The 21,657-nt window shown below is 41.2% G+C and overlaps 1 protein-coding gene across 1 annotated transcript in view; it reads left to right on the top strand.

Moving 5' to 3' along the window:
* Window positions 1-21,657, top strand: part of me1 (malic enzyme 1, NADP(+)-dependent, cytosolic) — an 87,866-nt gene that overhangs the window by 20,540 nt on the left and 45,669 nt on the right. The window contains exons 2-3 of the mRNA XM_080501234.1: window positions 12,030-12,163; window positions 16,283-16,432. Of these exons, the coding sequence (XP_080357360.1) occupies window positions 12,030-12,163; window positions 16,283-16,432 (284 nt within the window). The remainder of the gene's footprint in view (window positions 1-12,029; window positions 12,164-16,282; window positions 16,433-21,657) is intronic.

The following is a 21,657-nucleotide window of genomic DNA, read 5'->3' as shown; positions in this document are numbered from 1 at the left end:
AAACACGTGTGAACTCACCGGACGTCACCATGCTGAATCGTTGGGCTGAGACTGCAGTGCCCTGGAAAGCACTAAAGAGCGAACAACAGAGGTTTAACACCTGTTTTCAGTCACTCATTTTCCATTTCCATAGTCTACCAGAATGTAGACTAAAGGTTGTACCTTGAAGAAAAGCTACAACAGTCCAAATCTACCAAAGACACTTGCGTCATTAAGAGTAAGCTGGTTTCCCCAATGGTTTTTAACTGTTGATATTTATGGCTTTAAGGCATAAAAATGTGTCTCTTAAAATTCCCTGTTTAATATAGTTCAATGGAAATAATACATTAATCTGAGAAATGTTAAGTATAGAACAAAGAAGGTTGTTTTTGCAGTTTTAGTTCATACAATAGTTATGTAGTAACTATAAATCTGCACTTGAAAGAACAGAAGAATCTATGCTGTCGTGGTTCCAAATTGTATTTTCCTATTTTTTATTAGGTGTGACGACAGGGAACTTTATCTGCATCTATATTTTTTCACAATTAGATTTGCACATGTTAAAGAAAAAATATAATACAACACTTAGACGGGCTCCAGGGTACAAACGGACCACAGGTTTAATTTTTATCCGCATATTCACAATAACTGTGTAGTTTCTCTTTTTCCTATGTTTTCTTTTAATTTGAACGTCTTACTTTGTCACCATTCCTTTCTCTGTTTCTCATCTGCGCTCTCTTAACCCACTTCTGTCAGTTGCACAGCCATGGTGCCTCACTCCATCTCCTCTCACCTCCACAAAGCTGCACTGGAATAAAAGAAAGTCATGTTTCATAGTTATCTGCCGACATCGTTGTCCACACCGTACTGCTACGGGTGACAGAACCTGGATGCAGCAGGTATCTGCTAAGCTGAAGCTTCATTCTTACATACCAGATAAAACACAAGCAGGATCTGGTAAAACTCTCACAGTCATCTATCAGGAACCACTCCCGAGAGAGTTCTCTGAGTATGCTCACAAGTCTTCTCATTTATTTGTTTTGATTACTAACACAAACCAGAAACGGGAAACGTGTTTCTTGCGCTAAAAAAAGGCCAGGCCTGATAGTTCATACAAGATGAAAATGTTGCTATGTGTAGGTGTCAGTTTCACAATGTTTATCCCTTTTAAATTCATTATTTTCTTTTTCACACTTTCCAATCAGAAAAAGTCATGGAACTAAAGTCCTTACTTTTTTAGTCACACATAATATTCTAATGTTGGCTCTTTGTTTCAAATTTAGCTAAACAGTCCAAAAACGGTGTGTTTATTTGATTAATTTTTTTTACAAGGAAAGCTGAGGGTGGTTCCAATAACATAATCAGCATGAGATGCTCATCAGTGATTTTATGTGCATGTCGTCATGGTGATGAGGCTGGTTACAAAACACTTGTTACAGAACATGAACCAGCTTCCTATTTGTTTCATGTTATTGTGTCATGTTGTTTCACTATTAGATCAATTGGTGAAACATTGGCTTGACTTGAATATGGTTGTTCATTTAGTTTCTTTAGTTTTGTAGCTACCTCACTGTTGAAGGATTAAGTCTGTCTGACGTGTTGACCTGTCCAGTATGTACCCTGCCTTCACCCACTGTTTGCAAAGAGCTCAGAAACAGTGTAGAAGATGGAGAAATGGAGTTCAGGCTCATTGTAAGCAGACCTGCATCTGCTCTTGTATGTAACAGGTTTACATCTGCAGTGAGGATGGAGGGTCTGTGAAAGCTCAGTCATTATTGATGAATATACCACACTCTGGCTGAAATGATTGCAGGACATTTATTGATTCATTGCTTCCTCTGTTCTAGAGAGATTCCTCACCGATGACCTCCTTCCTCTCGATTCAAACTGTATTCCAATGCTTTTCTTGTAAATTCCAATGCATAAGAACCGATAAGACCGTGGCTTGATTAAGATTTTAATGTATATTTTTGTTGTAGATGAAATGATTCCTGTCTGTGGAGCTCTGATAGACTGCAGTAGTGAATGTTTGGTCCTCCTCTCTTTTTCTCGACGTGGCAGCACCACATGGAGACTGAGCTCAGTGTGGTGAGTGGTTTGGTAGAACTGCAGTTATATAACGACCCTGGCCAGTTGGCTGATCACAGACATAAAGAGCTGTGAATACTGGCCAGGTCACCCCACCAACCACTATCCAGACGCTAACAGCCCGGTCAGCTTGTCTCCGACCTCGTGAAGCACGACCCTGCCTCCTACATTCTTTCTTATTTCCTCTTTCCCGCTCTTTTCTGTGTTTTTGTCATTCCACTGCCCGCCATTTTTCTCATCTTTGGATTCCATCCTCTAATCCCTGCTATGATAACTGCGGGATAAATCTGTCATTCCACAGGCATATCCACTCTCTTACCCCCACCAGCTGTTGTTACAGCGTCTAGACACACATACCGCTATTGATCAAACAAAAAGAGAGAACGGTGCGCTGCCGGACAATGAGGACGTCGTGGAGTGTGGTTCCTCTCCTGCGGCAGGATTAAATACACTCACCGCTAACATTTTGGCGGTTTGGATCAGGGTTTACCGCAGCGTTGTGTACAGCTCGTGTGTGTGTGTGTGTGTGTGTGTGTGTGTGTGTGTGTGTGTGTGTGTTGGTGTGTGTGTGTGTGTGTGTGTGTTTATAAACATCACAGTGGCGATAGAAGCAGGCGTATGACTCAGTCTTTCCTCCAGCTGTTGGCGCGAGTCTCTCCCGAGCAGGACTCATCGGGAGGCTTCCTGTGATAGCGACTTTCTAATTCTGGTTCATGCTGACTCCATGCATTCGCCAGCCTCTTGCATGTGCTTTGGTTTACAAATGCGCTTACTTTGCAGCGTCTGCAGCGCGTGTCGTGTTCAAGGTTAAGACGGGAGACGGTAACGTGGGGGATGTCTGAACCCTCAAGGCCTCGAGACCTCTTTGCTTTCAAGCCAAGTCCAAATCCCAGACTTCTCGTTTCTATTTTGTCCGTTTGCTGCCCAGCTGCTGTCTTTCTTCACTGACTGCACGAGGTGCAACGGTCAGCTGGGGCGTTACTGTACGCTGCACATCTCAGGGTAGCAGACCCGACCTGCAGCGCTTCGGGAGAACACGTGGCAGTAATGACGGGGTAGAGTGGATGGAGCTGATGCTGCTGATTATGGGACTGGCCTGAGCAGTCCTCCGCTCGCTGTTTGGTCAGCTGCAGAGAGCCTGTTGGTGGAAGAGCTGTGACATCACCAGCAGAAGTGGATCCAGATATCCCGGCCTGTGGCGGAACGACGGTGTGGGCGAACGCAACCGCTAAAGATGACTTTCTCACAGTCCACCTAAATGTCATGCAAATGTTAGCCTCCCCACAGCTTCAGTTTAGGTTTAGTCAAAGTCAACTTTGGTTTGGAAACCATCTACAAATTCTTTCTTTCTTTCTTTCTTTCTTTCTTTCTTTCTTTCTTTCTTTCTTTCTTTCTTTCTTTCTTTCTTTTTTTCTTTCTTTCTTTCTTTCTTTCTTTCTTTCTTTCTTTCTTTCTTTCTTTCTTTCTTTCTTTCTTTCTTTCTTTCTTTCTTTCTTTCTTCAAGTCATGTTATGTGGGACATATCTTTGCACATTTCTAACGGTCAGAAAAGTGCCGAAAGAAACCTTTGAAGTGTGAGCACTATTTCATCAAGCAAAAACTCCCAATTAATAAAGGAAGAATATAAGAATCCGGTTTGGAGGTTTTTGACTGGAATTGGTTGGTGTCATCTCCCAGTGGGTTTATCCTTAGATTGAGTCCTGAATTGGGGGCTTTTCTTTGTGGAATTTGCATGTTTTACCTGTGTGCATGTGTATTCAAGGAACCTTGGCTTTGCACATAGTGAGCTGGGTTCACCTCCAGCAACCTGTGGTCCACAGTAGCATAAATTGCCATGGAAATCACTAAATGAATAGATTACAATAGAACTTTATTGTCACTCTGTAGTGATGTTAACACAGTGCGGGCAGCAGTGAAATGTCGTTACAGTGACCTCAGGGTTAACAATATACACACAAGAGTAAAATGCAAAACTGCGAAGAAGATGGAATATTAAATATTAGAAACTGAATGTACCATGACGTGGCCTAAAAGCAAAGTTTTTACTGTTTGGTTGAGCTCTGTCCTAAAACACTTTTATAGGTTGTCAGCATCACTGATGTGGCTGCGCTCACTATATTTTGCAAGCCCATATATGTATCGCTTTGTTCTTTTTCATCCCCCGAAACCTTCCAACATGCTTTGTCTTAACATGCCTCATGAATACTGTTGATGCAGCGTGAATCATGAAGCTAAGCAGTCAAAGACAACATTTCTCAAGCGATGCAATCTGAACGCAGCAACAGATAAATGAGGGGACTCGGGGCTACGATGGCTATCGCTATACATCACTTTCGTCAAGCGGTTTAACTGATAAACAAGTTGTACAAGAAAGCCATATTGTCTGGAGGCCCGGTGCTCCCGCCTCTGAAAAGGGAGCTCTCCCTCTCCCACACAGCATTGAATAGAGAAGTGCTCTGTGGCCACACACGTCTCTGCCAGGTCGTATCTCAGTGCCAAACATTTGAGCCCTCTCCCTGTTGAAGGCCTGCAGGCCTTTGTCTCTGTGTCTGATCTGCGACTGCGGTTGAGCGAGGCTCAATGGGGGGAAAGGCCTCCCTATCGTGTTAGGCTCAGGTCGCTCTCAATAGAGGCTGTTTCTCCCAGAGCAGCGGGTCTTTCCATTCAAATTCAAGCAACAAGGGAGGCACGGGATGTAGTGAGGCGGCGTTCAACGTTTTTATTGTTTCGCTTGTTTGATTTTGTCGGGATCAAGTGTCTTCTCCTCTTATCTGTGAATTTCAAAGCAAAGTCAGTCATGGCTTTGTTGTGGGATTACATCATTCTCAAGTTTTCCCAGGAAAATGTAAGAGTTTTAAGGTTTCAAAGTTTTGGTTCAGGTTTTCCTTTGTCACCGCAATGACAACATTGTGGATGTTGACCAGTTGCTTATACTTATAGTGAAACCACAAGCCACGCGTTTGCTTAAAAAAGGATAGACTATTAAAGCAACACACAATTTCATGTAATCCCATTGGAAGGCTGCTCTATATTTTGCTGCCACAATATTCATGTTATTTTCCCAATTTGTTTTTATGGTACATGGTAGTGTATGGTACGCTGTGGCAGCCTGTCACACCCCCGACTTTACGAATCACCTGCAAATGCATGCTGTTGGACAGTTGTAGATATCGACAATACCTTAAAAACACTTGAAAACTCCACATTGAATGTCCAGAGTCAAACCCACAACCTTCTTGTGACAAAGCAAGTGTGCCAACCACTTTAAATATGAAGCAAAATTAAAGTAAGAATGGATATTTCAATAAGTTATTGTCTTTCTGTAAAATTGGAGTTGTCTTTTCTTTCTGTTTTTGCCTTCTGTTATTTTCGAGCTCCCTCTAGTGCCTGCAGTCACAATGACAGAAACAAAGAAGGACTTGAAAGCTCTTGTAAAGAGATTGTTTCTTTAAATTGAGAAACTGAACATGACAATCTTATAACATTAAGTGCATGTTTGTTATTTATTATGTGCATCAAGGGTGACATATTTTGAGTTTATTTTGTCAGGAGGATTGGAGTAAAACTGTCACCCTGATTTTTTGTTAAAATAGTTCAAACAACTTTGAGCATGTGTCATAGGAGAACCCAATACTTTTTGGAGGAGATCTTAATCATGAGACAAATGACAAATTGTGATATCCTTTATGACAAAGGGTATCTGGCCCATCTAGTCTGACACCTATTGAAATGCAGTAGGCCGCTGTCATGTTCATTTGTGGCAAAAAAGAAAACTGTAGAATTGTGACAGCTCAGTAACACAATCTGCATTTCCAGGCTTTAGCGTGGAACAAGTGTAAACAGTGCTGCAAACTGTTTCTATGATAGATTTCACCAGTGAATTTATAGAGAATGTAATCCAATACATTTAGTTGTATGAATAGATACATGTACAGTCGCTATGTGTGCAGAAGAAAATCTGTCTTTTTAAAGAGATTTTGTTTTCTCCACAAAGCTGGCTCACAGAGATGACACAGATAAAAAAAGAAAAGTTAAAATTGAAGTGGCTGAAGCAAGTTTTTGTTCCTGCTGTGGTTCAAAAGAATAACCACACCATTTCCCATAGTATAACCCGATGTTATCTTTGTATCTTGGGGTTTATGTTCGACATTTGAGTCGGCAGGCTGAGCGCAGTTCTCCAGCTTCTCCAGGACCCTCAGAAGACATGGCTCTTTTCATAGTTCAACAAGGAGACTCAGCTTTATGGCTCTTTAATGTCGGACTCCATGTCTGGTAAAGATCACTGCCTTTTTTCAATCTTCTGTCCGATTGGAAGTTTGTTTCACTCGTGTTTATAAAGTATCGGAATTTCCTTTAAATTCCCTTCACACAGAAGGTGAAATATGACTCGACACGTGATGGGAGGGTTGTGTGTGAGAACGCTTCGGGAACATTGTTGTTTTTCTGATAAGGAGCTCTCTTCTCCAGTGGCAGTAAGGAATTTGTAGATGAGGGTGAACCTCGCCTGTAATGAAGGGAGCGGCTTCGCTGTCAGCTCGCTGTTAGACGGAGCTCTGTTAAAAGGTTGTGGTAAAAAAGTGTTTAGGTTTCTCAAGCTTCGCGCTGAAAAGCTGCAACAAACCCGCCCTTTGAACTCCCTGGCAACAACTGAAAGGCATTTTATCAGTTTAAAAGAGCCCGTGCTTTCATCTTTCTTGTTTGTCTCATCTGGTTTACTAATTAGCTGTTTCCTCTCCCCGCTGGAGGTTTTGGGGTGGGCATGGCAGCAGTCCGAGGTTAGGGGCTGGCACTGCCCAGTGGGGAGATTACAGGTTTAGGTGGTTACCACAGCTCCTGGAACATGAAGCTGCGGGCGTCACATGTGTTGGCACAGGGTGAGGGCACCTCTGATGTGGTCGGAGGCCATGTGGAAGCTTTCTAGGGTTTGTGCCGCCCGGCCCAGTTCAGGACTCCCGGAGGAAAGAGGGAGAGCAGGCGGAGCGCCGGCAGTCAAACACTGTGTAACCTGTGTTCAGACAAACACACATTGGTGTGTGTGTTTGTGTGTGTGCGTGTGCATGTGCATGTGTGCCAACTATATATATATATATATATATATATATATATAATAAAGCTTATATAAAGGTTTTTTATTTGCATATTTACCTCCATCAGCTCCATGTAAACCAAGAGTCATTCACAGGATTAACTATGAGTCAGGACTTTGTATGGATGGGAGACAAACAGAGTTTAACAAGATTAAGCCAACTTGCAATATTTTATTGTTTATTGTTTCACTGTTTTTGAGCCTGTTCAGTCTTACTTCTTGTGCATGATATAAGTTCATATTTGATACAAGATTCAAAATGTTGCTCATCTGGTGGGGCATCATCTGCAACTCAATCATTGAGTTACACATTTGTTTTTCATGGAAACAGTATTTACACTTTATTTGTTGTTGTTTGCTGTTGATTAGAAACAAATGGAAACTCCTGCAACATTCTGAGTCACCATTGTCTCAGTATTTCAACCCTGGCCTGACTTGAAAGAACATCCTTCTTCAATCTTTAGCAAATCACCTAACAGGGATGTTGACTGAAAGACAAACAGACTCCGTAAGAAAATAACATTGGCAGCTTGATTTAAGGATAAGGGCGTTGCAAAGCCAATATTCAAGTCAAAAGTCAAACAGATGCCAAAAGTCAGAAAGACTTCAAGTCAGCATTAATGGTTCCCACGCTTTCCTGGCCAAGCTCTATGAACCGTGCACTGCTAATCTTCCTCGCAATGAATCTGCTCCTCCTTCTGTTCTCCCTCCATCTCCGCTGGCCACCGCTGACCTAACCAGCCATAAAGTCAATCACAAAGTCACTCCACAGCGCAGGGATTCCCCGTTTGGATGGCCAAATTGCTCAATCCTTTGTGGATGATGGTAATTGGTCATTTCGGTTTGGATTCAATGGATGGTGTCTGTTTCAGATATGACACTGGCAGCCTTTGAGCTGTGTTGGTAATTATTCTTAATGAGGCATGGCTCACTTTCATGCACTTTGAAGGACTGTGACATTATCATGCAGCACATATTACGCACAACTTTTAATTTATTGTCTATTTTTCTTCTCTGATCCACTCTGAAAACCAATGTTTGGTTCTGTGAGGCCTCTGGATGTTTTTTGAAAAACGATGAAAAATGTATTAAAATCTATAAATCCATATTTTTCTGACTTGTAGGCCAGGCAAGTGAAAAGGGGAAACTTCTGTTGCATTATGGGTGTTCACTTACATGACAACAGTGCTGGGAGCCACTGAAAATGCAACTATTTAACAATAACTCACCATTGTTAATGTTTATAACATCTGCAAGCATGTGTGTGTGGTTTCATTACAAAAACGATCACTAATGCCGATTCATGGCCCGGCATGTTAACGACATTGTTTTCATCATTTCTGTGATTTGTGTGTAAAATGACATTGTTTTCAAAATGTCACTGTGTGAACACAAACTTTTTCTGAAATGAAAATGCAAAAACATGTTTTCACTAGAAGCATTGTTGTGTAAACAGGGATGTAGTTGGAACATTCACAGGAGTTAGCATACTGCTCCACTGTGTGTTTCTCTGGCAGGTTTATTTCTAAACGGTAAAAAAACTCATCTCAAATAATCTATAACTGCCCACTGCACTGTATGTCAGTATGTTTGTCTTGAGTCAATAAGTATGTATAAATCGGCACATATTTAAAATGTATGCTGCGTTTATGAAAACCTCTCCTGCAAATAAAACTTAAAAACGATGATAAAAACATCTGCTTTTAAAACTCCCAAAATAAAGTGCAGAGTAAGCAAAAAAGTGCATGCGTCATTCGTAGCGCTGCATGTGTGCGAATCTGCTGAGTTAAATCTGTGCAACTGGTGCAAAGAAGACTGTTTATCCAACAGGAAATGCAGGTCTGTTTGTGAGGGTGTAAATGTTTGTCACAGGCGGCTGTACACAGAATGTCACTGTGCAGTCAGTTACCGCTGAGTGTGTGATTCTCAGCTAATGAAAGAGCAGTGTGAGGAACGAGTCTCGTTTTATAGCTCCATATAAAACCCAATTTGCCTGGTGTATTTTAAGACTTTTCGGCCCGGTACGTGCCGCACGGTCAGCTGCTCCAGACGAGCGGAGAGGCGGCACATCGTGGGCCAGCTGCTGCTGCTCCAGTCTGCCGGGAACAGCTGGCTCTGGGAAATATAGAAAATGTTTTTTTGATAATTGAAGGAAGGTTGCAATTCAAAGTTGCTTCTGTCTATTTGAAGTCCGCTAAACACAGACTGCACTGAGCCACGGCGAACGACGGGCCAACCCGGGGCGCGCTTTGTAGTCCACCAATTGCCAATTCTTTTCCCATCACGTCTGGATTCACTGGTGTCAATGTGCCAAGGCTGCTTGTGTGACACACAGTATTCTCTTCAGACTAAAGACGGCAAAAAAAGAAAAAAAACAAGATAAAATTAATTTCTTTCTGATGTCCTGCCAGAAGGGAAATGGCTTGTTTTTGCTTTGCCGCACTCTTTTTGCTCCAATCACAAATCAATGCGATTAAATCTGAAAGCAACAGTGTCGAGGTCTCAGCGTTTTTTTAATCTGATAAAGGAACTCTAACAAGATCTGGACGTGCGTCTGCGGTCGGCGCTGCTGGCTCGTTTGACCACAGGCTCACCAAATTCCACGTGCCTGACGCCGATTCGTGTTTCAACTTCTGATAACCCTTTATGTTGTAACTTAATCATGTCTTCTTGTGTTTTATAACCAGTGTGCGAGATCATATCTTTTTATTTTAACATTATAAATAAAAGTGAAAAAAAAAAAAAAGAATTACACCATGCTTGGCAAATGAAAGTGATTGGATGTCAGCTTTCTAGTGTCTAATGTGTCGAGTCGACTCATGGATGCATCATACTTCAGTTATGACAGTAGCATTTACTGGTGTATAGACTGTGACAACAAATCCTTCCTGAAATAAAGGAGAAAAACGTTGTTTTAATCTGCAAATGGTACCTGATTTGGTTTTTTTCACATCATACAACATTTTCATAGCAAATAAAAATCATATATCAGGTTATTTTAATATATGCTGCAATCACAAAAAGAGGAAATTACGTGTTGAAACATCCTTCAATATGTTAAGTTAGCATGTGTTTCAGTGAATGTCTTGTCAAAGGTAAATGTGCAGTGTGATCAGGTACATTTTAATTGCAACCAAGTGTTTCAACACAGCCATATACACACGAAGTGCCAGCAGAGGCGCTGAAAGGGCCATAGAGGGCAGCGGCCCAGGGGCCGAGCAGGTGTGGATGGGATCCCAAACATTTACACTCAATCTTAATAACCAGCAACAGTAGCTGGCACGGGGAGGCTGAGGTTTCACCGGGTCGCTGCACGTCCACGACGAGAGAAAGGGTTGAGAGTCGCCGCCGTGTCATGCCTCACTTGCAGAGAATAGTGGAGAATGTCGCCTCGGTTTGCGATATGGACTTGATGCTCGCTCCGGGTGCTTTGGGGACACGCACCCCCCCCCCCCCCCCCCCCCCCATTTCACATCAACAGAAATGTGCTGTGGCTGCTGCCTCGCTCTTGTGTCACTTTGAGGTGAAACATCTCCTCTGAGTGAAATCATTGTCTCCTCTTGAGAATGACCCTTCCAGTCAGAGGTCAGGCTCCTCTGGGTTTCAACCTTGACACCGCACGTGTGCATGCTTTTCCTGGATTCAAAGTCTCAGGTCGGAGGTGAGCGAGATGAAAGTCTAAGCAGAGGTCAAAGTGAAACTGGTTATTAGTCTAGGCCTTGCGGTGCGAGTGTTTGAGGTTGTGTGTTGGTGACAGCGGACATCACAGCACAATGTGAGCTGGCTGCAGCCTCTCTGAAGGCCGAGTGGCTGACAGGGAGCCCCTCGGAGAGCAAACACTCCCACAACACGTCTGACAGGCCACCGCTCAGCACATAGGAATGTAAGACCACAAAGCACTCTTCAGTATTTTCTTTTAATATTCGCTTATTTCCAACAAAATGCCAAGACAAACCGTATTTGCAAAGGAAAGACAATATTTTTTCATGCAGAAGGTTTCACTCCTATTTTGAACTTAATTCGAACATTGTTTTAAATAACTATGCGTCACAATCGTCTTAGATTTTAGAGGTCATCAAAGTGTCTGAACAGAGTGAGAGAGATATCTTCCAGTAACCAGAGATACCTGAATGTTACTGTTGTAAAAACTTTGAAAGCTAAGGTTCAGAGGTGTGAGGCTGTGCTGTTCTCACAGCTCCACTGAGATTCATTAAAGAAATTCCACACTGTTGTGTTATTTTGACCTGTCAGTCACCGGGAGTCAGATGTCAAAAACCCAGAAAAGCTTTTCAGCATCTGCAGTTTGTTGTTGTTTTTTTTTTCCTATGTTTATTCCAGCTTTTTACTTGCCACAGAATAATGTCATTATGAATGAATATATAGATTATTGGTCTTTGTTGCACAGACATATAGATTTCACACATTGGAATATTAACACTGGGTTGGTGCTATTCATGAGTTTATATCTATTTTAACACATTTCTTTTTCTTTTTTCTTTTTCTTTTTCAATGGGAACTGTTGGTGCTAATAGATTCCTGAAGATATGGTTCTACCTTATTTTGCATCAACACCTGTCAAAAAAGGTTAACCAATAATTTCATTAAAAAAAGACAGATTTTTATTTATTCATTGCTCCAGGAGTAAAACACGTTCCTACAGTGTGGCTATATGACGTAACAGATAAATATAAATGTATTCCACCTTTCCCCCCCAGACACCAGCACAGACACGATGATCCGGAGGATGACTCTTGCAGTTACCATTCTGAACAATGTGCTCTAAATGTAGCATGTAGCTTTTGCTCAGTCTTGACTTTAGTGTCAGTGTTACTTTGATTGAGATTAAATGTCAATAGTGTCTGGTGTGTGTTTGTAGGGCCTGGCTTTCACCCTAGAGGAGCGTCTGCAGCTGGGGATCCATGGACTCCTGCCCCCATGTTTCGTCAGCCAGGACGTCCAGCTGCTCCGAGTGCTCAAGAACTATGACATGAAGACAGACAGTCTGGACAGGTGAGACTCACATTTTCACAATCGATTTACAACCTCCTTCCTGTTTGCAGCCACTTGAAGAAGTGAGTTTCTGCTGATGCCCCAGAGAATCACTCAACCTCTTTACATTGTGCATCTTGAGATGCTGGAAGCTTTTCTATTGGGTTTCGAGGTGTTGGTGCCAATAATATAGACATCCAGGCTTTGATTTTTGACCTATATCCACTATATTATGTCTTCTCATTCACATGGAGACCATTAGTAACCATGAATAAAGTTATATTTCTTACTCCAGGGATTGTGAGGGGATGTATCCCCTCTTTGACGCGGCCTCCCATGGCCTCACAGCATGCCGCGGGTTCTTGCATATGGACGACCTCCAAACGTCGGCTTTTCCTCTCCTAACATAATAGATTACACTTAACACACCTCCACACACATCTCTATTGCTTTTCCTTCCATTTCTCCTTCCCACATCATCTTCTTCTTGTTTTCATAATCTCCACAGTAACCAGCCAGACTTCACTTCAATCCTTCATGCTCCATTAAAACTGCAGTTAGTATAATGAAACAAATATATCACCTGCTAACATTTAAACTGGAGTTTTTTAATCAGGCGCAGTGACTGTTCTGAATTAAATTCACTGAACTATGTTCAGTAATATCTGTGAGCGATATCCCATCTTTCTTTTGCTTTTCCATCGGCTGTCATTCTTTCTGTCAAGGATGACTGAGTTACGCCTGTGAGTCAGAGTTCAGGGTCAACCCGGTCCAGCAAGTTTCTTCCACCATAGCAAAGGAACAGCATTACTATCTAAAAACAGTCATGGCAGCTTGTTGTTGACATTCCCATGCCCTGTCAGTGTCGATTTCGGTCCGTCTCTGGAGACTCGAGTGCGCCCGAGTTTCAGTCTCGTGTCCTCATAAGTGCTGCTCCCCTGCCGCTGCTCGGCCCGGGCGTGTTTACACACAGTCTGCTGCTCAACTCACATCCCCTTCTTTGGTATTCACGGCAAGACGCTTGTTGTTTATTTTATTTTCTAGACATAATTCAAAACTTGCACAACTTCTCATTCTATTTTTAATGAGCTTTCTGGACTCGAATTTTTTTTTTTTTTTAATGTCAGTGGAATCTGTCCTGTTTTTTTAGCTCTTTGCGACTAAGTGAAGAGCAACTCACATAATGGAGTGACTTACGTACCCGCTGCGACTCTTCCGTCAATGGAGGAAATGGATGTTCAGAGACTATGCCAAATAAAATACTGCACTTATAAGCTGAAGGGACACGTCACATCCAATGAGGTTACTAGATGTCAGTGACAAGCTTGAATTGAATGCTGCGAAGGGAGAGCTGCTTGATCTCTCATGTGAAGATAGATTAAGACAGAGACAGACCGAGTTCTCGACTTTAAAGGAAGCAGTGCACTTCGTAAGTCAGCAGGGATACTGCTTTAGAAAGCCATGTGTACTGTAAATATTCCTGTTTCCTGGGTGTGGGCAGCAGTGTTCACGCCTTTTACGGTGAAAAATGGAGAGAGAAATCTTTACTGTTTGCAGGCAGGAAATCAGGCACTTCGCTATCAGGATTCATCTTTAAATTTAGTCTGCTGACTGATAATAAAGTCGTCAAAATTCTAATTTGTACATTTAGCCTAAAGCCAGCTGGCAACACAATGACTCAGTGTTTAATATATGTCCTTAGCTTTCCATTATTAAAGTTTCACTTCACCAATTTTAGACAGGAGGATCGGTTTACTTGTCAAAACACAAGTTCACTTTGCCTGTGGAAGGATGTTGTGCAAAGGTCTCTGATGAGGAAGTAATCCTGATGAGATCATCCGCTCTCACTTCCAGTTGATCTCCATTATAATCAAAATATAAAAGAAGAGAATATTTAATATTTCAACTTCAATTTAATTTTTTTTAATTCTTGCATGATAAATTGGTTACATTTCTGGATTTTCACAAGTCTCCCATTACTTCATTAAATTTGCTTACTGTGGTCAATTTAAATATATTTTTAAAGACGTTATGTTGTGCATGTGGTGAACATGTTTTTGCTATCTGACAATCAACTCTTTATATCCAGATCGGCAGCAGATCCACTCTCACACAGTCATGTCTGTACAGTATCCTTGAACAAACCAAAGTCTTGCTTTTAGAGAAGGGATTTGTCTCCCTGGAAGCTACTAGACATTAAGAGATGTCCCACCCTGCATTGCCTGGACTAACACACAGGCATCCTTTCTCCAGGGCACACCAGTCCAGCCCCTCAGGGGAGGACAAATGTCTTGTCACCTGCTTGTAAGGCAACGACGAAGAGTGCGGTAATCAGCTGATTGTAGTCTGCCGTCTCACCACTAGATGCCACAAAATTATCTATACTGCACTCACTTAATTACACTTTCTTTGTAAAAGTAAATGTAATATCAATACAATTTTGGTGTTTCCATACATTTCTATACCAAACACTGATTTGTGTTGTTGTGGCACGTCAATGCTGATGTGTGATTCCAGCATTGATGAGCAAAAATGAATATTTGCTGAGTTTTTTTTCTCTCTGATAGTTCAGAATCCTGTGCTTTAATCACACTGTTTTGTTTTGATACACTTTCCTAAATCTTGCTTACGGTGTCTCTGTGACCTCCTGGAGGAGGTTAACATCATCTGATCAAATTGCACAGCAGAATATTTCCTGTTTTTTTTTTTTTTGTTTTCACTGAAACATCCATGTTTCAAATAAAAAGTTGACACACATTTCTTACACAGTAAACACCAATTTAGCTTAATTGTATGTTTAGTTTAGTTCCCCCTGATCCAAATAAATGCGGTTTCATGACCCTTTCATGACCTTGATCTTTAAAGCATCGTTCACAGACACACTGTAGTGGAGTTGTCGGAACCTTTTCTCTCTGTGAGTTTGTAAAGCTTTATTCAATATGACTCATGGCTTTGCATTAAATATTTTGTATAGCTTTCACTTGATTGGAAGTAGTTTTCTGTTTTGGGAAAATACATTAGTTGTATTCTGCTAACCTTGACTTGGTGCTACTGCAAACACATATCATTCAAATAGTTTTATGGTCCTTTGCATTCTTACTGATGTTTTTCTTTCTGATTTTTACGGAAAATGACACAAACTGCACATAGCAACAACACAAAGCAGAAACCACAGCATTTGTGATCAGGAGTAGTTTTTTTTTCCGTTTTTTCTTAAGTTTACATTTTGTATTGACACCCTCTCAGCATTATGGCATTGATTCATGGAATGGGCATACACCTTGTTTTCCTTTGCTGATAGAGGCTTTACAGGCGCCATGGAAATAGGCACAGATTAATCACATCTACATGTCTTAAGCAGTTTTCCATATAACTAAAAGGAGTCCAGGAAAAGGGTTGTAATAGAACGTCAAGCTGAGAAAAATAAACACTTTGGAGTCAAAAGCAAATAATAGATCCAATGCTAAATTAATTTCACCTGCACACTGAAGCCCCTCTTGTGATATATTGCATGTGGCAGATGGTAATAGCTTCTCTAAAGTGAAAGCAGCTCTCTTGGAGAACTTGTGTCACTTCCCTGTATTGTGCAGCTGTTGTGTCCTAACCTATAGCAGAGAGGCCTGCATGCTTGTATCCCTTCAACAAGAAGCACCTTGTGCTTTTGGCTTTATGGAAACTTCTCTGATTACGAATAGAGCTCTCTTTGGCATGCGCTTGCCTAATTTGCTTCATGCGCAAACCTTAAGTTTGCAGGTGATCCCCGGTCAGAACAAAGACCGTGTGTCAGCTATCTGGGAATTGATTTGTTTGCAGTGCATTTTCTCAGTCATTTGGAATTGTCTTTATGCATTATCATTATATATCACAGAGGAATTATTTTCTTCTTCTTCTTCTTCTTCTTTTTCTTTCCATGTTATTTGAAGCATGCTCCGTTTCTCAGTTGACCTTGTGGTATTTATCCATATCATGCAGTATACTTATAGACACACACTCAATTCCAGGGTGCGTCTCTCACACAAACACCTCGTATTTAACATCTGATTTCAATCATCCATTCTTTAGTTCAGCAGGTATCGGCCCTCAATGTGGTAAAGATTAACATGCTGTGCTTCCCTGCTTGATCCTCCTTGCCACTCGCAGATATGTGTTCCTGATGGGGCTCCAGGATCGCAATGAGAAGCTCTTCTACCGGCTGCTGATGTCAGACATTGAAAGGTTCATGCCTATCATTTACACCCCCACCGTGGGCTTGGCCTGCCAGCAATACGGCCTCATATTCAGGAAACCAAGGTCAGTAAGATTTTTCTTCCCTCTTGAACTATGAAATGTTGCTTTTCCCAAGCAAATAAACCCAGTTCCAGTTTCATCTTACAAAAGAAAGCTGATCTGGTTTTCCCCTCTCTGGTTTATGGTTAATCACACGCCCAGCACTCAGTTATTGGGCGGTTTAGAGAATCGGTTGCTTTATTAGTTTTGTTGCTGCGCTTGGTATCTGCCAGATTTGTTTTTCTCACATTGACTCAACTGGAACAAAATATCCAGTCACAGGTGTGTGCCAGTAGGTCAAAAAATCTCACAGACTTATTTTTAGGTTTATTTGAGAAAGTTTGGGAATGTCGGTGCATTAAAAAATACAGATGTGATGAGGACTGTTGAACTCCATGAACCGTGACCTATTATTTTCAGGATAGAGTCATCAGCTGTGATTAACCTCATCTATTTTTTAAGAGGTGATGCTGTGGGTCAACAATCAGAAAACCGTAATAGGAATCAGTTTGCACTTCTTTAAATGTTTACATGGGAGTTTTCAGAGCAGACGCATTTGTATGTCAGGGTATTTTACAGTCCGACATGCAATTGCAATCTACCTGCACTGCCAATGCTTTCCATAGGTCGATCAATATTGATGAGTTGACCACCCACTGGTGTACAGAAAGCATGTGACGTCAATGTGCATTGGAGACATGCTGTAAGTGGCAAAAATGTCCCCTGTTATCCCATAAATAATGATCTGTCCACTTGGCACAGATCATTATTTACCATTTAAAGCTGGTGAACATGGAGTCTTTAAATTATAAACCTTGATGAAGGCTAAACTCTTGTCATCCTTCAGATTTATCTTTTATGTTGCTATGAGTCATTTGTACCTGTGCTTTGCTATTATCATCACAGGTCTGTGCTTGACACCGTGTTCAAAAAGGCCTTGCAAGGCTAAGTGATGTTCAAATTGATTACATCAGGTTGAGAATTCTTTTAAAGAATGTACTGTACAGAGACAGCCATGAATGCGTGTCTTGGTTAGTCCAGTTTTTATTTTCCAGACATAAATATAATGTACATTTTAGACACGGTTGCTCCCACGGCTCCATTTATCTGGTAAACTTAAAAACGATGCAGATCTTCAAGCATGTCAACCTCATAGTGTCAAATGATCGGATATATTGTGAGAAAACCAGACGCTCAGGGACTCCTAAAGCAAGTTTATGCTGCACTGGAACAAGATACTCTCGTGCCGTAAAATGTGAACCAAAGTCAGGGGTTGTGGTCGCCCTCGGAGCAGCAGTTTGGTTTAGCAGCTCCGCACAAGGCAAACCACTATAAGCTGCCGAATTCAGTTCAGAGTTCACCTTGAGTGAATCTGGCTCTGCTGCGAGCGCACAGACATTCACTGGTCTCATTTCTCAACTCTTACTGTAAACACACTTTCACTCTCTCCTTCACACACACACCTCTGCTATTATCTGTTTTCCCTCCAAGAGCTTCATGAGGCCTTTCGCTATCTGAAAGTGAAACTCCATGAACAGTCACTAACACACGTTGACTTTGCTTTGTGGCTCGGTGCTCCAGGGCTGTGTTCTGTTTTACTTGGATCGCAGAGCCGGCATTTAACCTTATTCAAGTGGTTCTGAGAGAGAGAGAGAGAGACAGAGAGAGAGAGAGAGAGAGAGAGACCACCCTGGTCAAACTGTCCTTCATGGGCTCTTAAGCTCCTTTACTGTTGTTACAACTATAATTACTGACTCCTTTAAAAAACTAAATGGATACGTGTAATCCAGTAATCTGCTCAAACCAGCTTACATCGGTGAGCTATTGTGGGTACACAACAGACATGTTAGCGAAAGAGTTTGTCATTTTTTTTTTTTTTTTTTTTTGCAGTTGCTGTATTTGGTTTACTTTTACACACCTCAGAAGCCAACTATTCTCACATTTTCTTTTGTGTCAGACTTTACCAAAAATTGCCTAGAACTTCCAACAATATAGCAAAGTTCCAGCAGTGAATAGCATGGCTCAATGAGGAATAGGAGCTGCAAAAATCCTTTAACTTGTATCCAATGGATAAAGATACCGATCAGAAATAGAAGTTGAGTTTTATAGCCCCTTTAATGCATCTGTAGTCTAGCCTCAATTTTGCTTTGCTTGGGGATGGAGACTTTGCTTCATTTATTCTACCTCCTCTGATGCCTTCGATTAGCTGTGAAACCGCAGTTATCCTAATTGTTTCCAAACAGTTTTATTACAAATGACTATCATTTTAGATGCTTGGAAAGCAAAATTCTCCCAGGCTTATACCTCTGTTACCCAACCAAGTCTCCACTTTCCCATCCTTGCACAACTATGTGGAAAATATTTCTAGCATGCTTCCCTTCTTCTCACACTGAGCCAGCCAGAGGAGTCATTCCATACACTCCTTGTGCCTCCCATTACTCAGGCCTGGCTCCTGGAGCCCCTGGTGTTGGTAGTTGGGCCTCTATATAATGTGCATCAGGATAGTTGGTAGAACAAAACCAGCATCAAAAACGGACTTTTTCAACATTTGTGGTAATGAAAACATCTGCATTGACTGCTTTTATAGACTCTTTTCTGATGAGTTGGGCTAATGATGCGGTGCCTGTGTTTTAGTTGTTGGCTAAACATTTTGATCAAGAGTGAAGTCACGTTTGGAGGAGATGCCAAAAAATTTGCTGCATATCACTATTTTTTAGGAGAATGAAGGCGAGACATTCATCAAGTTGAACAATGAGCTGGTAATTTTAGTTTTTAGTTGAGGATTCCCACAGTTCAGAGATGATGGTGGAGCTGATTGTATACAGATGTTAGTTCAGGGGCATTTAGTACAGAAAAACAAAAACAGCCACAGAAATGTATTACTGCACATTATGGAAAGTAATGCTTCAGTCGTGTTACCCCACAGTTCATAAGTCACATTTACTAAATAGAGGAATCAAGGAACATGTGGTGGTACTGCCAAATAAGAGCCGTTCTACTCGTGAGGATAACAAGGGTAAAGATTGAGTAGAAGCAGGTAGAAACTTTATTTTATACTTCATTTTAACTGTACTTTAGTATGAAGCTGTTTTGGAACAATAGATATTGAAATAACCCCTTCGGCATTTGACATGCATACCTATTGACCTGGATTGCATTAGAAACATTTTGTGTTTGATTTATTGAATTTTGAAAATGCTCCGGACTTTTTTTTATTTTTACACGGTATCATTTACGCGATACAGATTTCTATGTCAGGATGACATAAATATCACCTTTGTGATATCAAAATCGACTTTAGGATCAATCCCAAGCTCCCGAATGCAATGATTATGACATGTGAAGAGCCTTACTGGGTGTTCAGAGAGGAAGCAAAGCTAAGCTTTACTTTGCACTAGACTCTGTTTATTGCTCGCAGGTCTTACCAGCTATTTACCAGCTAACTCCACTGTGTGTGGTAGTGTGTCCCTGTATATTATACTTGTGTATTTTGGCAATTTACGAAGTCACAGTAAAATTTGATTGTATACTATTTTTTTTTTAACATTTTATTCATTTTCAACGATCGTTCATACCTGCAAATCTGTTACGTGTAAAAGTCTGACATGTCATTTTTTATACTATTTACAAACAAGCATTGTCAGTAGTATTCCTCAAAATGGATCCGCACTGCCACTGTGCATGCTATTGTGCTTGCGTGTCCTCTTGCAGGACCACCATAGCAGCAGATTAGGTCTCTAATCACTGGCTCTCAGGTATAAAGCCCGTCTGTGTGGAAACTGCAGCAGCCTCTCCTTGTTTTGCCTGACTTTTTTACCTCCTAATCTGCCTCATTGAGACTAAACACTTGGACACTGGACTCTGTTGCAGAGGCCAAAGGTCGAGAGCCATTTAGCGTCAAAACACGGCTGATTTACAGATCGTCAGATGGGGAAGAAGCAGGGAGGAGAGCCAGATAAAGGAACACATTCACATGTTTAGAAGATTAGTGGACATGCTGACTTGTGGTGTTTTGTGAGTTTATAAACGGATACAGTGTTCAGAGAAACTTATTCCGTCTTCATTACACAAAATTAGTTTTCAATGTAAATATTAGTCATCTCTTTAGAAATCACTCACTGGTCATAAGTGATTTTGTTTTGTTGCAGTAAAATGATCTCAACTGTAGCATTTGAGATTATTAAATCGAGCTCAGTCATTTCAATGTCACCATGGTCTCTGTGGGACACTGGTATTGAAAGTCTAAATAAACTTTTTTAGAGCATGCGTCAAGGGCCTCTTGTGGTAAGTGACAAGGCCCAATCAATCATGCTGAAGGAGATGGATGAACATTGGTAGCCCATTAGTGGATTCCAGGTTGAGCGTGAACGTTTTGGAAATTCGGTGCAGAAACAGCTGCCTGTCTGGAGCTGGAGAGTGAGATGCAGGCATTCTCAAACTCCCAGGAGATAAACTATAGGAAAGACAAATTAATACCTTTTCTTTTGCCACAGCTGCTGTTAAAGCATTGGATCCTATCACTGTGGGAATTCAGATCAAGCATATCATCTATCAAAAATAATAGTAAGAGTTTGTGGACAGTAATTTTCGCTACACAAGCTTTACATTTTTGTCAGAATGTATTCAATAAATAATGGCAATTCTGATTGATTCAGTTTCAAGGACTTGTGTTCTAAAGCAATGTGTCAGCATGAAATATAAAATGTCCTCAGATGTCATTGAAATGTTAGGTTTTACAGTTCACCTTCTTCATCACCAAATGAGTGACTTTACAACCTTTACAACCAGATATCCACCATATTTCTTTTTCGATCCGTGCTCAACAATCTCCCACCCGCAGTCTCACAGTAATGTGGAGTCACGCAATCAATCAAACAGTGTGATCGCCCAGCAAAGGACAGTAAGAAAATCCACAACGGCCCAGGAACAACATGTAGACTGCACAGGCAGACAGAGAATGAAAGACTGGGTGGTCTCACTATAAGGTGTCCCCTTCAAGAGGCGATACAACACTGCAAGCTATCCTTGGTTTTATTGAAAAAGTCAGGTGAATCACCCACAAATCAAGGAACGATTCAGCCTTTTTTTCCCCTTAAGCCTAAGTTGATGAGATTCAACATCTCAAATAAGCTTTAATCTTTAAATCTTAATGTATCTGCAGTGAAGATATGACTCAAATTTCACCAAATTCTTCTCTCAGTCAGTTTCATCTTATGGCCTCAAATGACTTGGGTTGTTTTTTCATGAAG

The sequence above is a fragment of the Blennius ocellaris genome (assembly GCF_963422515.1).
Source record: "Blennius ocellaris genome assembly, chromosome: 8".
Lineage (NCBI taxonomy): Eukaryota > Metazoa > Chordata > Actinopteri > Blenniiformes > Blenniidae > Blennius > Blennius ocellaris.
Note: the sequence above shows the minus strand (reverse complement) of the source record. Positions and strands in the feature narration are given on the sequence as shown.